We start from the raw sequence: 17858 nt of genomic DNA, 5'->3' as shown, positions 1-17858 counted from the left end.
ATTCTATACTTCTTGTTCCGGAACAACTGTTCCTTTGGTAGTCTTTTCGATATGCGGACTTCGTCACAGCTCACAAGACGTTACTTTCTTTGGTGAGCGCCGGCCTGATGGCATTCTCGCTGACTAATCTAGTCACACGGAGCAATCTAGTCGCAAAACACTTAAGGGGTTGCCTGCCCGCTCATGGGTCTCAGTCGCTGCACGCAAGAAGCTAAAGTAATTTGCAGTAGTCTGCATGCGCCCTCTACCCGCGATTTCATCCGCATTCCGGCTGTGTGCTCCTCCAGACGCGCATAGCAACTAGTGACTGTTTTTTTTTTTTTTTTTTGCTTTCATGTAGCTTGTGTTTTTATCGCTCATTAAAACGTGCATCTCTGTAGCACAAAATTTTTAAAAATTGAAGATGTTCTGATGGCTTGCTTCCAACTAGATTGGTGTGAAACGTGCTCCAAACTTTATCGTGGTTCACATGTTATTAAAATTATTATTAAAATTCTTATTACTAAACATTATTGCAAAGGTGATCTGATGAGCAATTTTATTAAAGAACAAAGCCTGAAAACAAGGGAGTTAAAAAAGTGACACTGGCAATAAATAATGTGGTAGTTGCCTCTTTTTTACACCTATATCTAGATTTTTTTTAGTATGCACATTATTTGTTTTTATACTGCGTCAAATTTAAAACATGTCCATGTTTAATTACTTTTGTACTTTATGGCAACTGGGTTAGCAGCGCACTCAGCAACCCCGGATAGGCAGGAGATGGACAAATACGCACCAGTGTTTTATGTTTTCCCTCGTGACTAGATTAGTTGACATATATGTCACAATCACCGAAAGAATTGCTACACACTGGCGCGTTATGGCAAAGTGTAATTACCACTGTACGTCTTCTTTCAATGCGCTTTACTCTGGTGGTCACAGGGTGTCACAAACGTACAGATCGTGAAACGGGAACATGCCGAAATTTTTGCGTACAGGACCCGACATAAGAGCACCGGAAGCTAAGAAGGAAGCCCACAAAGGAGTTTGCGAGAACAAATGCTGAATATAAAATTAAACGATTCAAGTTTTAAACATGTCACAACCGCCAGTTTTTGTTCTTGCTGCCAATCCTTGACCATCTAGAAATATCCCTATTTATCTATTCATTTATCTGTTTGTTTGTTTATATCATTACCTGAAGTGTCCTTTTTAGGGACAGGTACGGGGTGCACGTCAAAAGAAAAACAAGACACACAAGAATACGAAGTGCGCAGTTAACCCTATATCCTGAAAATGAAAATGAAAAATGAAATACAGAAACCAATGCCTTGGAAAAGTGCTCCAATGTTCCGCAACCTGCTTGGTTTTTTCAGGGGTGACTGAGTCGAACTAAGAAGCAGCACATTGGAACATCAGCTCTCGTCACCTGCCAAGGGGACCTTCTTCTTTTTTTTTTTTGTTGCAGAGGCGTTTTTTGTACTATTCTTAATGTTGGCGTTGACCCTGCGCGTACGCAATAGCAAGACACGCAGTGACCTGTGTAAATTTCCTGGAGTATGTTGGATGTGCCACAACTGCAGAAAGTCTTTTTTTTTTTTCATGAGGCTAGGTGTCGACGCGTGCGTTTGCAAAGTCGACCTCATGGTCGACGACATCAGAGTGTTTGCCGATGGCACCACGTTCGCTGTCGAATTGACCTTACTTTCAGTAACAAGCGCCGCCTGGGCATTGATCTGTGAACTACAAATGAAGCGCAGACGAACTCGCCTCCAGCTGTCAGAACACATTGTCATCGTGCCACTGTATCGCTCTACAGCTTTTTTTTTATGGCTCATACTATTGGTACTAAATAACGGAGCGTCAGACTAGACTAAATACGCGCGAAGATAGATGATGGCAATTTTAGACATGCGGGGGGGGGGGGGGGGGGGGGGGCGCGGTGCCTTGTGAAAATGGTGACAGCGGGAAGATAGGCCTAGGGGGAGAGTGTACGCATGCGCAGAAGCTTCCTTGCAAAGGGTTCATTTTCACCGTCGTTCTTGTACTAGAGGATTCGCTCTGAAAAGATATTTGTCACGACGATGTAGGTGGCGGCCATACTGCTCACAGAATCTGATAGATTACGCCCTATGCCTCTTGATATCGGACCCGATCTTTTGGTCGCGGCATGAATTGCGCCAGTGTGGGCATTTGTTTGTGAGCCACTTGAAGGACTTGTTTTACCAGTACATGCGCCAGCGCTTCGCTGGTACCCTTTACGTAGGAGACGCTGACGCGCGCAATGGGGTGGGGCTCCTGGTTTTGGCGGGCTCGACCTTGGCGGCAGGCGATGCGTTCAAGAAAGCTAGTTAAATATCCGTTTTTCTTGAAGGCGGTATCGATTGTCCGTCTTTCCTTTCGCCTGTTGGTCTCCGACGAGTAGATGGTCATTGCCTTGGTCAAAAGTGTCGAGACCACGAACGCCTTGTGACTGGTTGGGTGGTTCGACCCAAACTGTAGTTAGCACCCGGTGTCTGTTGACTTCCTTTATATAGTAAACTTCAGGTCATACCTTCAACTTTGCACCAGCCCATCTAGGAACAACAAGGTGCCATACCTCTTGCATTCTACGGTGAATTGAATGGATGGCTCGATGGAGCTCAGGTGCACCAGAAAATTGCTAACGTTGGATTTCGGAAGGATGCACAAACAATCATCCACGTGGCGCATGAATAATTTGGGGCTGCTGTCAAAAGGCCGCAGCGCCCGCTGTTCGATTTTTTCATTGAGGTTGGCCGCCGTGAAAGATATGGAAGCACCCATTGCTGTACTGCTGGTTTGCCTAAAAAGCTCGCAGTTGACGCTGAAGTACGTCCTGCCAATAAAAAGTTCGAGGAGGTGGCATAGCTCATCCAAACTGAGGATGGTCCTCGAGGCCACGGTGTCCTTTTCGAGGGCTTCACAAGTCGCGGTGACCACTGGTGGAACAGGGAGGCTAGTGAAAACTGACACAACGTCGAAGGATACCATGTTGTCATCAACATCAAGTTTCAATTCCGAATCGCGCTCTATGAAATGGCCGTTGTTATGCACATAGATTGACCTTTTTTCACCAAGAGAAGCTAGTGTATGGTCAAGGTAACTTGACAGGTCTCGAAGTGGCGAGGTACTGAAGCTGACAATAGGTTGCAGGAGAACGTTATGCTTGTGAATGCTGGAAATGTGAATGACGCAGTGCCATTTCTGCAGATGAGGCGCTTGGAAATCACCTTAGACTCTGGGTAACGCTTCAAAATTTCTTCCATCATCTCGTTCAAGTTCCTCTGAACTTCTGTCATTGGGTATTTTTATACTCGTTGGGTATTTTTATACGCTTGCTCGAACATTTCCCGATCCAATACCACGGTCGACTTTCCTTTCTCTGAAGAAAACATGATATCTGACTACGTCGGGCAACGCCGTCCTCCTGATCATTTTTGGCAAAGGCGACCGCGTAGTGGTCGTGTTGAAGCAGTGGCCTTTTGCAAAGACCCCAGTTTCTCACGCAGAGAGTTGAGTTGCGGACAAGTTCGTGACAAAACAGGTGGCATTTGTACCTTGTCTTGAGTCGCATTCTTTTAGCGTCAACAGCTTCCTTTACTGATATAGCTGTCGGTTTTCCACAGCAGTGAAGGCGACGCTTGTGGCGAAATACTGCTGAGAGGGAAATATATCCGGGACGCAGTATTCCAGCTGAACAAGTTCAGTTGTTTTTTTTTTCTCTGTTTTGGCCTGGCATTCGGGAATGCGGACGCTTAGCAAACGATGATCCGCCGTTGACAGGATTTTCTGGCATTTCTGAGTGCGGACGAGGCACTTGAGACGAAATTACAAGGAAACACGTGCAAGTACCAACAGTTTCTCATAAATTTCAGGTGGGTCTTGTAGGTAGAGACGCTGCGGGTGATGCTTACAAACAGCTTCGCTATATGGGCTGTCTCCTGTTGGAAGTCAATGCGAAATGACTGGAACGTAGAAGTCTTTGATTGAAGTCTTGTTGGTTGGTTGGAACTAGAGTACTTAATAAAAACTGGATATTTTAACCAGTGCCTTGAAAAAGTTTCAAGGTATTGCTTTGTATTTAAAATATTCAAGTTCAGAGCAAGGGCATGAAGCGTGTCAAACCTTTACTTCGGCCACCTTTCTTAGTTATTTACACACTTTTTCTTTCGTCTTGGTCAGAAGATGTCGCATGGCACTTGGTTATTGTTTCTTCTTACGTTCCTTATTTTAGCCTACTTTTTTAAGGGTGGGAGGCAGGAGAAAGCCAGATGGCGTTCTGTGAGTGGTATGGATGAACTGTAGCTACAGAGGAAGCGCCGCAAGCTCGACCCCCGGAGTAGTTCCACGCATTCTTACATCTGTGGTGCGGAGGTAAACAGCCCTGAAGAGAAAGATTGATTTGTTTATTGGGTCTTTTGTTGCGCAAAAGCAGTTGAAGTGAAATTCGAGGAGTAATTTTATTTAGAGTATGCATCCTGTAAAATAACATACGGAGTGTAGTGTCAATTGTTTTATACTGAGTACATTTACACAAATATATAATATTTAAAGCAATTTCATGTATCTCTTTTATAAACTTGTAGAATTAGATTAAGCTAGTAAGAAAAAATAGCAACAGATTATCCATAATTCGTTTAAGATCATCAACTTCTTTTAAGTGAGCAGGCTATCGATTAGACTGATAGTTATAACACTTACTAAATTAAAAAGCGGGCCCACAAATCTAAAGGCTATCAGACAGTTGTCAGAAATTTAGTTGATTGGTTAGATATGTCTTCACACATGCAGGCCAAATCACAGCCTTACAGTGATGATGAAGACGTGCATGTAAAGAAGTGCAATTCTTGTCTATCATTTTCGCATTGCAAACACAAAAACAGTGTGTCAATCAATATTTTAACGGTTCAAGTTATCTATATTATAACATATTGCACAGGACGAAATCACCCGAGGTTTGGTAATGCAAGAACGTTGTCAGCGCAAATTTTATAAGACAAGGAATTTTTTTTTTCAAAAGTCAACCTGACAATCCTGTTCAAGACTGAACAGATCAGACTAATCGTCACATAGAAGGACCACTTACTTCTAAGTTCTAAAGTCTACGTGAGCAAGGTGCACGAAGAGTTTAATAGACTTCTGGGTATAGGTACTATCGCAGACTTCGTTAGCTCTCTTAGAAATGCCATAAAAGAGGCGAGTGTCTTATCGCAATGTAAAGGAGCTTCTTTCGACGCACAGGGCGTGCGAAGGGTTTTGAAAGGCGCCTGCTCGGTGACTCAAGTCACCGCCCGATTTAGAGGGCTCATTCGTATGTATCCTACCATCCATTCATCGTCCAGATCCGTGAGTTGCCACCATAGTCGCTCATTGTACTCGAACACTGCGTTTTAATAACGCACAGTCTCCAACGACATGAAAGACCCATGTGCTTAGACCCCGTATGCGATGTTGCCAGCACACGTTGGCACTTTTGTTTAAAGCGAGAACAGAGGAAAGGTTCATTTATTCTCTCTGCCCAAGCATAGTGTTCCTGACCAAAGTGAATACTGCACTGCTTAATGCATCGTCGAATGGCTCTCATATGGTGGGAAAATGCGTATGATTCAATGGAGCTCAAGTGAACACATATTTATGACTGCCACTGTTTGAAACAGGCCTTTGACAATGGGCTATCGCAGATATTATACGTCTGAAAAACAAATGAACGAAAACAAGGAAAAAAGGGCTTACTCCTCACTTCTGTTGCTGAACTCCCGGAGCTTCTTAAGCCTCTTGAATATATTGTTCTGGCGAAAGTTCATGTACATGTCCAGGAACGGCTTCTCGGGAACAACCTTGTCAACCTGGAGACGACGAAAATACAGCCATTCAAAGCGAAACGAAGGGGCTAGATTTCATAATTTTATATGCGACAAAAACGTTTTCATTAGTCGATCTTACGAACTACTCCGGGCCGCGCCACTGGGGACCTATGTGAAGCATTATGCTTCCCTGATACGCCTTGGATAAGAACTTAGCTACGTAGAAGCGCCATGAACTCTCGCTAGCAGAGGTTAGTTACGGCTTGCTCTGAGATAAGCTTCGTCTACAAATGAAAGGATTCCAGAAATTATGATCTGGACGAATACGGCTCCTTTTAGTCAACACAAGTGAAAGCCTGAATGTTGTCGTCATGACACCATACAGGTAATACCGTGCTCTAGCCCACTTTGAGTGATGTCACGAGGCGTTATAATAAAAAAAAAAAATCCCTTTTTAAATGCAATTTTATTAGTTTGATTACCTAGCGCCTAAAATTGCTAATTACAATAGGAGTAACTACTGCACCAGAATACCTTACAATAAGAGAAAATTGCTATTAGCCGACTATTTCATTTGTTGGACGAAACGGAATGCTGGTGATTTGAGCTACGTTTTCTGCAAGTGAATGCGTTCCTCGCTTTTGCAATCGCTTGAGAATTGAATAGGCAGCCTTTTAAATTTAGCATCTTTTTTTTTATAATTCTCGTTAACCAAATTAATTGGGCATACAACCAATACATAATTTTGTTTAAATAAAATTATAGCAATTATTCCTGTAACCCACATATCCTCGCGTTTAAGCGAAATTTTGTCACCTTTAAGTTATTTCCGACTAAACTTTCCTCTATCTCTTGTATACTTTTACCAAAGCATCAGCTGTTGATGTGAGTGAAAAATAAACAAATAAAATAAAAATATAAACGAACGAACGAATTCTTATATAACCAGGTAGTTATAGAAAATAATAGAAAAAAGTCATCACCCAAATAACAGTTTTATTTCTTTATTTTTTACATCACTAATAAAATCACTGCATTGTTTCTATATCTGCAATTCAAATTAAAGAAAATGCATTCACTGAAAGCCAGTTTTCGTGCACTAAGAAGAAAAATGTCTGGAAGACGCTTTGCCACTTCTCTTCTTTCGGAAACTCTGAAGAATAATATTAAGCCTTTTTAGAACTCCAAAAAGAATATTAGTAACTGTAATGCAATTTTTTCAATTGATTTAAAAAAAAATTGAGTGCGATTACAACTTTAATACAACTTGTCTTCAAGTACCAATTTCAAAACAAATTAAAGTGTGATTACAACTATATTTAACAAAATATTCGAAGGAAAGTAAAATTTCTCAAGTAAAACATTTCATTCATAATATTCGCCTTCCAAAACTGATCTACTTTCCGGGTATGATGGGTGTGCAAAAATGCTGAAATAAATAATCCAGGAAAAAAATGTCCCTAAGAATAATGGTTCCAAAACGATAGTCTTAAAGCTGATGCTTTTTATACTTCTTTCTTTATGCACACAAAATATTTTGATGCTTGACTGAGTTGCTAATTCTATGAACCCGTTCATCTAGACGTTTGTGTATATCTCAGTCGTACTACAGAGTATTCAGAGAATGTATGCTTCAACAAAATACACTTTTCGAAGACATACATTCGCGCAGAATTGGTACCTAAGGTACCTAAATTAGACACGTATTTCGCAAAAAAAATGTTTTCTTGAAAGAAAACAAGTTTCAGCGCAATATTTACCCAGCGATAGAAAATTTAGGTAGGGGACATGACTCTCTCTATGCCTTACCCAGTGAACACGGGCCCTATGGCCTTGTGCCTATGGACTTGCGCCCCCCCCCCCTCCCCACTCCCAGGAGATCCAGCCGACCTTATTATATACACATGTACACACTATCAGCCTACCCTATGGACAAAAGTGGCGGAAACATTGGAACCTTGTACACACATTACCTCACGTAGAAAAGGATTATATTGTGGTGTTAATGGTAAACATAAAATTTTCCGCAAAAGTTGGCAGTAAAAAAGCGTTGTTGGAAAACGGTTCGTTGCCCTTGGAGGCGTCAACTATGATGGCGCTAGGAACGCTATTCACTCGCATAGAGTTATTCAATCTACGCTAGATGTTCTACTGGTGCTATGCCTTTGCGACTTTCGGGATGCAAATTGAAGCAAACAGCAACCAGTCTACTTTTGCGACGCTCTTGTGCATTCCTATGAAAAAACGCGCAAGCATTCTGTCTTGTCGCCTGAAAATAACATGGAACACTTTTGTAATTCGGGTCGTACCGAGTGGTATGTATGTACGTACCTTTATGAACATTGTAAAAGTGTAATTGCTTCAGTTACAACATTTTGCTTTAACATAGAACCATGCTTAACTTCGCTATGTTTGAAACCCAAAGCTGTGTTCCACAGAAGGTGTCTTTTTTGTTTAATGCCACTCACATGGTCGTAGCGATTGTTGAGGTAGGTGTTGTTCTTGAGCCAGTCGGGATACGCAATGTTATCGATGATGCCTTCCAGCTGCGAACATAAAATAGGGCGGAAACGGAGACAATGCGTTATACACCCGGTGACAAAAATGCCTGCTTTCATACCTGGAAACCATATTCTAGTCGCATCGCCACGTTTGCATGTTATTGACCCAATATCCACTGACCCCGAATAAGACTCACTAGTGCTGAATCCCGTGCAACAAAAACTCAGTTCAAGGTGCGATATGATTTCAGGAATGCTCCCTAGTTGCCCATATTTCAAAGCACGCAGGTCAACGGGCTCACAGAGTAACCCCTACACATTCGTGCTAAAATCCACGGTAATAAAGTTTAGCACAATAGGCTGATGTGCGCAAATAAAACGCGAGAAAGCGGAGATTTCCCCTTCGGCTGTGTCCTCTTTTGTTTTGACAACATCGCTTCGAGTAAGCGGCAGTTTGATATTTTACCGGCATGTTCCAGGGGAAAAATAAGAAAACAACCCTTTGATAGCCAAAAACATGATTTTCGTATAAGGTTAGTCGAATCATTAGACGCTGAAGAAAATCAGCCATCTATTTTAAGTCCTTATTTTGACCTTTTTTTTCCCCACGTTGCACTTTTTAAAAAACACGGTAGAAAAGCCCTAAGTCGGAACCTAAAATCGCCACACCACCGTCCCTTTTGCACGATAAACTGCTCAGCGACCCGGAAAAAATAACTTAATCCCTCACTGCCCTCCGCACGTACACTGCACTCATCGTCCGCTCGTTCGGTTACGTTCGGGTTAGGCTACGTCAGCTCCGTGCCTCCGGTCTGCAGCGTCTGCCCGCTCTCACGGTCGGCTTTCAATACAATCGGTGCACAAAGGAAGGTGCGATGCATGCGCGCAGCAGTCACAGCACGACGGAAGGCAACGAACGCGTGATGTAAGCCGGGCTCCTATGGCATTTTCAACCGGTTGCCATTCTAAGCGTTCGTGCATACGGCGTCTGATATGCCGGTCTTTCAAAGCCGCGCTAGATCGACTCGCTGTAGACGACGCTCCCGGCCCAGTGTCCAGAGCCACTGACACACGACAACTTCCTGTTGGCGAAGCAAGTGTTGGGTTGCGTATCTAACCTGTTTGACGCCAATTCAGAGGCCGCCGCTATTTAAGTATGTATTTATTCGGGTTAGCTCGCAACGCCTAAAAGACATTATATCGAGGAGGGGATGCTTACGCATTTTCTTGAATACAGATACTGGGTAATTTGACATGAGCATACGCAAGTCTCCGTTATAATGCTAATTGAGGAGAGAAAAAAAAAACGTAAACATGAAAGGGGACGAATTCAAACATCAATACTCAACATACTTTAAAAAAGTGGTGCTGTAGAAAGAGTTACTGTGAAATATGCGTAAAGATATTTACTTCAGGTAGTGTTAATAGATTTCGGCTGATGGTTTATAAAACAAAGTGAACGACACGTTTTTTGAGTGAAACGAACATGATGGCACTTAGCAATGTTTACTTTCATGTTCTACGTGTCACACCAAGTGGAAAAGCGAGAAATATTATCTTGCAGAACCTAACAGTTCTTCGTGTTTTGAATATTGAAGCAAACAACGCAATCATCAGCATATAGCCGCATTTTTTTATTTCAGTGAATTCATAATATTTAATATGAAAACTAAAAACAAAAGTGGGCCCAAAACTGAACCATGTGAGACTCCCAAAGTGACCGACATATAATTTGAACGCTCGCAAATGACTAGATCTGATTGCTTTCTTTGAAATAAATAATTGGTAAGCTATACAATCAAATAAATTGAGAGAGAGAAGTAGGCGTTTATTAAAACAGTGATGTCATCCAGCGCCTTGTGCTGGTTTGCTACACTGTGCAAATAAATTGGAATTCTTAATGATGAGTGTTTATGAACAATACATGCACAAGGTACCATGTCGAATGCCTCCTCACATTCCAGAAACATACAATTCACTTGACGCCTGCTATCAGAAAGATGTAATGTCGTGGTAAAACTCAACCAGCTTCGTCTCACAGGATAACTTCTTTCTGAAACTGTGTTGTGAGGGAGTGGGATAATTGTTTCTTTTGCAAATGAACGATCATATTACTAGAGATAATGTGTTTCATTACCTTAGACCACGTATGAAGAACGGAAATTAGTCTATAGTTTTTAACATCGGTGTTAGAGCCATCTTTGTAAATGGGTTCTACATTTGCTGTCTTTCACTCGCGGGGAAGCCTACCGCTAGAAAGCGACTTTGTGGGCAGAACCTCCAAATAGGATCCTATAGCACCCGAACATTCTGCAGGTACCTGGTTAGGTATGCCATCAGGCCCCCTTCCTTTGTCTATTTCAATTCACTTAATAAACTAACAATTCTATCATAAAACAATTAGATTTATTTTTCATTTTACCCAATAAGACAGTATGGGGATGTAATTGTTCATTGAAAACTTAAAAAAATAAACGAATAGGAAGTTTAAAAAAAATGTTGCTTTGTTTCTCATTGGTGACAAGTTGACTGCAGTCGCGAATGGGGGTATACCGAGTAGGACGGTGTTGTTTGTCTCACAATATTTCGAGTTATTTTGTATTCCTTCTCGATTCCGTCTTCAGAGACGCGTAGCATTTTGTTGTAGGTTCTTTAGATTTATTTGTAATTGTTTACTTCAAGCATTTGATGTTTCAAGCGCGCATCTATCAGCTTTACGATATTCGAGGTACGTGCGCCGTTTTCTTTTTAGCAAAGGTATGTAACTCGCTCTTTATCCGTGACTTGTCTTTACATCGATTGAAAGCAACAATATTTAAAAGAACATATGCATCAAACAAAAAGTTAACCTCACTTCTTAAAAAAAAGTTCCAAAGAGTTTTTATATCAAATTTGTAGCTCAGCTACATAAACTCATTGAAGCAGTTACATCGATTACTCAAAACACTCTCATAAATACCTAGAACGTAAAAAAAATATATATATATATATTTTTTTTTTTTGGGGGGGGGTGCGGATGTTTCCCTGGTTTCTCATATGTTGGTTTTGCATCCAACTGCAACCTGATAATCGCTAAGCCCCTGAATGCCAGAGACTGATAATATCAAATCGCACCTGTTAGTAAAAAAAAAAAAATAATAATGTCTGGTGTGCTCGCACTCGTTCCACCTATTCTAGTCGGGAATGATAGATGCTGATATAGTTCAAAGCTTAACATAAAATTCAGGTATGTTTTGTAAGGAGGAGACGTGGTTTCTGCAACGGGTTAGCTATCTGCCCAGTTCATGACCCTGAAAGTTAAAAAAGTCACCACTTAGCACTGAGTCGCTAGGGTCTATGCTTGACAAAATATTAAAAGTTAAAACATTCCACTTTCACTAGAACAAGGCGGTCTATAAAAAGAGAACACTAATAACTTTTCCCTTCTAGGAAGAAACATTACGCCACATTAGGTCACAATTAAAGCCACTAGCCTTCACCTCAAAACTTTGCAGATTGCCGTGCACCTGCACAAACAGTCGACCAGCGGTTACATTTATTTTTTTCACACTGCGCGATGCAAAAAGAGGGAAACACTTCAGCATTGCAAACAGGTTTGTCTAGCCGGGATTGCGACCCTATGACGACACTGGGTTTACCTAAAGTGACGAGAACGGCAAGGTCAGCCACCTAATTTTTTTACACTACGGCAGTTAACAATCCCGATGATAGTTCACGCGCTGCGCTTAACTTGCGCCCAGGATGAAACAGCGATTCCTAAGGTTGTTTTTCTTTGACGCAACCTTCGGCGTTATCGTCAAGGTAAATCTTGTTACCATTTGTGTAGCTTATTGACACGAAATTTAAACTCTCCTTCCTGAGATTTTTCATATTCTAGCAGCTGCCTGCGTTCATATCTGATATGCTTTGAAAAACTATTCACCTACTGAAAAGCGGATAGTACGTCTTGTACTGTACGTTTCAATCTGGATGGGCATCGTAACTTCGTGCGGCCATGTATCACTACTGGGTGGTGCACGTTGAAAACGCCCAGGCTAGCGGTTGTACTGCACTGGCTTAATTTAGCATCTACAGGTGAGACACCAGACACACATTGAGGCCGACTAATTTCCGTGCGTATAAACATACACGCAGCACAATTATTTGGTCTTCCTTCATTTGGAAGGCCTAATCTATGCGCCCGTTCAATTTCGTTCGTCCCTACGCTCACACCGAGGTTATTTCTGCAAAGTTCGATCCTTTTTTTTTGTTTGGACTAAGACCATGACTCACTTGGTTGGTCTCTAATACCTGGACCAAACTTAGGCAATTTGGCCCGATAGTCCCGTTGAGTTTGCACCAATTTTGTCCGTTTCGATATTAAGGGTTTTAGGAAATTCTATCTCCGTTTCCATTGATTTTCATTTTTCAGTCAAGGTTTCAATAGTTTAGTCAAGTGAGAGTTATTCCTTACATATTTCTGAGTTATCGCTTAAGAGAAATCCTTACCCTTTGTCCGATTTTGGTGGTAATTTACTTGATTTCATAAAATTTGTAATTTTTCTGCGGGGAGATGTCCGCGAGATTAAGCTCCACGTCCCCCAGAAAGCGTTAATATTGTTTCTGCAAACACAGAGTACGGATTTCACCGGGCTTTACATGCTCACATACACGTGCTTTCTAGAACACTGGAGTACTGTGCCGGCTGGCGTTTTAACGAGTGAGCATAAATTTTACAGTAAACCACCCCAACCTGTAGCAGAAGAAATTGTAAGCGTTCTGCATAGCTCATGCCGGCCCCGAACCCCGCGCCAGAAGCTATCGGCGGATTGTTTTGTGTACTGTAGTCGGCTGACGTGCCGCAGCATTGCCAGACGAGCCGGGAGTTGGGTAGGGAAACCGCTGACGTAGAAATCGGAGTAAACTGGCAGAATTATTCAGTTCCCAGCGGTATAAGGGTTCGTTGACGAGGCTTTGGTTTTTCAGTCTATGTCATAGCAAGGATCTCTAGTATAAGAAATCGTAAGTGTGCTGCGTATCTCATGCCGGCACCGAAACCCGAGCGAAAATAAGAGAGGCAAGCAACCGCCTTGTCATGGCAATTCCATGGCAACCCGGCTGTTTGCACAATATTTCAATGGCGGCGCCCATAACGGAGTCCTCCTATTTGCCGAGATACTGAGAAAACATTTCGTGGCTACGCCTACTTCTGTTACACTTCGCTTCATGCATTACAAAACACGCACGCCACCTCCTGCCCATTATAACCTCCTTTCACGGACCCCAAATGTAAACAGACGTACACGTGTTGGCAGCATCTGAAGCCAGCTAGAGCCGCGCTATCTTACTGATGCCGTCAGCTACGAACGCGGACAAATTAGTTTGAGCTCCAAGCTGGGCTTCAAAACAAGCAGCGTTACGCGCAGTCATCCGTAGCTTCGCTTCTTGACGCCCGGAGAAAACGTATTATGATTTCAATCCCGAGCGTTCACCAAACCTCGTCGGAACCCCAAAGGTTTGCCAGGCAACCGCTTCTTGCTCTCCGTGTCGACCTCCACAACGGCGCGTCCGAATTTGGCGTGTGTTGGCGCGTTCTCTTTAGTTGACGACATTCGGAAGATGGCGTCCGTCGTTGCTGACATCAGACGAGCCGTTCGCGCGTTCGTCTATAAAGAAGACGCTTCGTGGCCCTGGTGACGCTGACCATAGAAGGCCTTTATCGACAGAGTTAGCATAATAATCTAGAGGGAACGTCCCATGCATATTGGCCGCTTCAGAATGGCGGGGCATAGACGTTTAGATCTTTGGTTCTGATGGGGTCGTATTGCTGAAGGCGCTTTGATATACACAATAAGAAAGAAAACATTACTTTCAAGGTCTGCATCTACTTTTTCCTAGCTTTATTTGTTGAAAAACACCGGCGTCGCGCTTTGCATAAAATAAAATAAAGTGGACGAACACTCGAGCAGCTGCAACTCGTCGCGGCAAAACGAATATGCCTAAACTACTATCTGCTTTCTTTCTCCGCTATCTCGTCCCTTTCTTTATCGTTTCTTTTTTCTTTCGGGTCAATCAATGTTAGCGTTTGCGATTTGCCCCATTGTGCCCCCGTCTTCACCCCTCTGACTTTATTGTGCGGAGTGGGACGGCGGGGTGACGAGTTCAAGATACGTAGTACCCGGCCCCTTTCATCGGGCTTTTTAACGGGCGGAACGTTAACAAAAAGGGTTAGAAAATAAGAACTTAACTCAGATGGCTGATTTTGTTCCTGCAACTAGCATTTTGACAAGCCTTACGCGAAAAGTGCTATTTTAGCTCGCGACGTGGAAAAAGAGTTTTGTACTCCGACATGGTGTTGAACTATTGATATTCCGGATGATCAAGGCCTGCGTACATTCTCATAATAATCTATGGAACCTAACCAAAGTCGGATGGCTCCAACTCAAAAATAGAACCCTACCCCGATGCCCAGCGTCCTTCGTTGCCTTGATTGGACACGAGGTTCAGCCGAGCACTGACGCAACGCTCGTATCCAATCAATGTCTTCGCTTGATATGTGATGACGGCAAAATGCGCAGGCTTCGATTATCCTAAGTGGTGTTTGTTTAGAGCGCTTCTCTTAAAACAAAATGGCACGCCAAACTTCTTTTTTTGTGAACGTCACATTTGTTATTTGCATACTCCTTAACACCTGTTATACGTATATTTTTGAAACTTTTAGTACAAAGCAATAAATCGCCGCGTCAAATGAGTGATATTTTACGTCCTCCAATATAGGATGACATCTGTGACCCCATAGAATGCGAAATTTCCCGGACTCCTTCGTAGTGCCCTGCTTGGTACATTTGCTAAGAATATCACGAGCCCAAGTGCTACCGAACTTTTCATATGGCTTAGTATCTGATAACTTGACACCAATCGTCAGTTGAATAATGTTGCGGTTTACGTGCAGAACCGAATTGGACATCTACCACGTTTTAGTGAAAGACTGACGACTAAATATCACTACCCGGGGCTTGTTAACGGGCCATGAGAATCAAAGTGAAATTTATTTCCTCTTTTTAGAGCGCAGCTCTTAGGGGCCCGTTTCCGGCTTGAGCGGCGTCGGCGTCGCCGTCGCCGTTGGCGTAACCGCGCGGTGCATTATGGGTAAATTTCCCCGCTAAATCTAGCGGAAAAGTTTCCCCGCTAGATTTAGCGGAAAAATTTATCTGCTAAATCTAGTGTAAAAATTTTCCCCGCTAGATTTAGCGGAAAAAATTCCCCCCTAAATCTAGCGGAAAAATTTCCCCGCTGTCTAGCGGGAAAAATTCCCCGCTAAATGTAGCGGAAAAATTTTCCCGCTAAATCTAGCGGAAAATTTTCTCCGCTAAATCTAACGGAAAAATCTAGCGGGAAAAATTCCCCGCTAAATCTAGCGGAAAAATTTCCCCGCTAAATCTAGCAGAAAAATTTCCCCGCTAGATTTAGCAGAAAATTTCCCCGCTAAATCTAGCGGAAATTTCCCTCGCTAGATTTAGCAGAGAAAATTCCCCGCTAAGTCTAGCGGAAAAATTTTTCCCGCTAAATCTAGCGGAAAAATTTCCCCGCTACTAGCGGAAAACTTTCCCCGCCAGATTTAGCGGAAAATTTTTTCCGCAAAATCTAGCTAAAACATAGCCGGAAAAATTCCCCGCTAAATCTAGCGGAAAAATTTCCCCGCTAAATCTAGCGGAAAATATTCCCCGCTAAATCTAGCGGAAAGAATTCCCCGCTAAATCTAGCGGAAAATATTCCCCGCTAAATCTAGCGGAAAGAATTCCCCGCTAAATCTAGCGGAAAAATTTTCCCCGCTAGATTTAGCGGAAAAATTCCCCCGCTAAATCTAGCGGAAAATTTTCTACGCTATTTAGCGGAAAAAAATCCCCGCTAAATCTAGCGGAAAAATTTTCCCGCTAAATCTATCGGAAAAAGTTCTCCGCTAACTCTAGCGGAAAACTTTCTCCGCTAAATTTAGCGGAAAAATTTCTCCGCTACATCTAGCGGGAAAAATGCCCCGCTAAATCTAGCGGAAAAATTAACCCGCTAAATCTAGCGGAAAAATTTCGCCGCTAGATTTAGCGGAAAAAATTCAGCGCTAAATCTAGCGGAAAAATTGCCCCACTAGATTTAGCGGAAATAATTCCCCGCTAAATCTAGCGGAAAAATTTTTCTGGGGGGTCACGTGACCCCCCAAGGTCACATGAACCCCCCCGCCCCCCCCCCCCCCCCCCCCCCCCCGCCCCGAGAACAGGTAACCCTCAGTACCCTTCCCTCCTCCTCCTCAAGAGCTGCGCTCCAATTCGGTGTTACAGGGAGTTGTAAACGGCTTTCATTTTTTTTAACCCTTTTACACAACTTGTGTTCGTAAGATTGCGGATAATTCTGCCAGGATCAGAACCCGCCTTCGAAAATTCGCAAGTCGGAAATTTTCCTCCGTGCCTTTCGGACTAATATATACATTATCCCAATTTTAAGATCATATGCCGGTCATTTTAGGAAAAGCAATTGTTCTGTCTTCCCTTTATATAGCATTTGAAACGTTCATAAACTCTGACTCTAAGGTGTTCAGAGCGAAACGTTTCAGTAAACGACCACCGAAGCCGCACTGTATCACTCGAGCAATAAACGCACTGCTCACCAGCAAAGACATGCGCGTCTTCTTTTGCACAGAGCCCACGTGCAGCTGATAATCGCGTTCTAGCCAAGAAACGTAGAAAATACTGAAGGAGACGAAGTGACCCTTTGTGAAAACATTATTTGATTTTAAAGCAAGCTTCAGTGGATTGTCCTTTAAGGTGATATGAGGCGTCCCCATCAGTCGCCGGACCACACAAGTTTCCGGTTTTCGTCTGTATTTGTGCAAAGAAATACTACGTTTGAGGCTGATAGTTTTAACACGCCCTGAACAAGCAGCAAATCATGCAGTTGAATACACTGTATGGGTATTTTTATATTGCTCTGTGCCCTATTGGCAAGTTTATTGGCAAAGTCTCTCATGCTTTCACAACACTGCTCAAACACAGATTATGCAATGTCCTAACAAAACCCAATTTGAGGTGAGTGTGTAATATTCATTGGCACATCCTCATTATCGATTGCTTTACTTTAGTATTCGCCACTCCACAGGAGCTGCTCAGCGTAACAGACGAAGAAAGAAGCCTACTCAGATGTGTGAAAATTATGGCGCGATTTAACGGCCACAATCGATGAAAAATCCGTTCTTGAAATATTTTTCGACGCCCCAAGAACTCGTTCAGCTTCTTAAGGATGGTTTTGCCTCTAGTACTATCGGCCCCTGGCGCACAAAAAAAAAAGGCAAATTGGCGATAAAGAGCTCTCTCGTATCAAACAATTACTCTTAAAAAAAAAGACAAAAAAAACATACGTTTTTTTACGAAAGAATTTTTTTAGGGTGTGCTTAAATACCTTTTTCAACCTCTAAGAGTTTTTTCACAGCCAGATCTTTTTTAGAGTGTAATCATAAATCAGAGAAAAGCAAATTATATGCACTCCGCTGGAGTAGCGTCTTCACAGAAGATAACAACAGGGT

General features: G+C 42.6%; 1 protein-coding gene across 1 annotated transcript in view; it reads right to left on the bottom strand.

Annotated features, from left to right (window-relative positions):
- The window catches only part of LOC8054055 (neprilysin-1), a 257784-nt gene that overhangs the window by 49547 nt on the left and 190379 nt on the right, over positions 1–17858 (bottom strand). Inside the window, exons 13-14 of the mRNA XM_029994983.4 lie at positions 8276–8353; positions 5737–5849 (exon numbers count right to left, since the gene is read on the bottom strand). Coding sequence (XP_029850843.2) covers positions 5737–5849; positions 8276–8353 — 191 coding nt within the window. The remainder of the gene's footprint in view (positions 1–5736; positions 5850–8275; positions 8354–17858) is intronic.

The sequence above is a fragment of the Ixodes scapularis genome, unplaced genomic scaffold, assembly GCF_016920785.2.
Source record: "Ixodes scapularis isolate PalLabHiFi unplaced genomic scaffold, ASM1692078v2 PGA_scaffold1__304_contigs__length_218370807, whole genome shotgun sequence".
Lineage (NCBI taxonomy): Eukaryota > Metazoa > Arthropoda > Arachnida > Ixodida > Ixodidae > Ixodes > Ixodes scapularis.
Note: the sequence above shows the minus strand (reverse complement) of the source record. Positions and strands in the feature narration are given on the sequence as shown.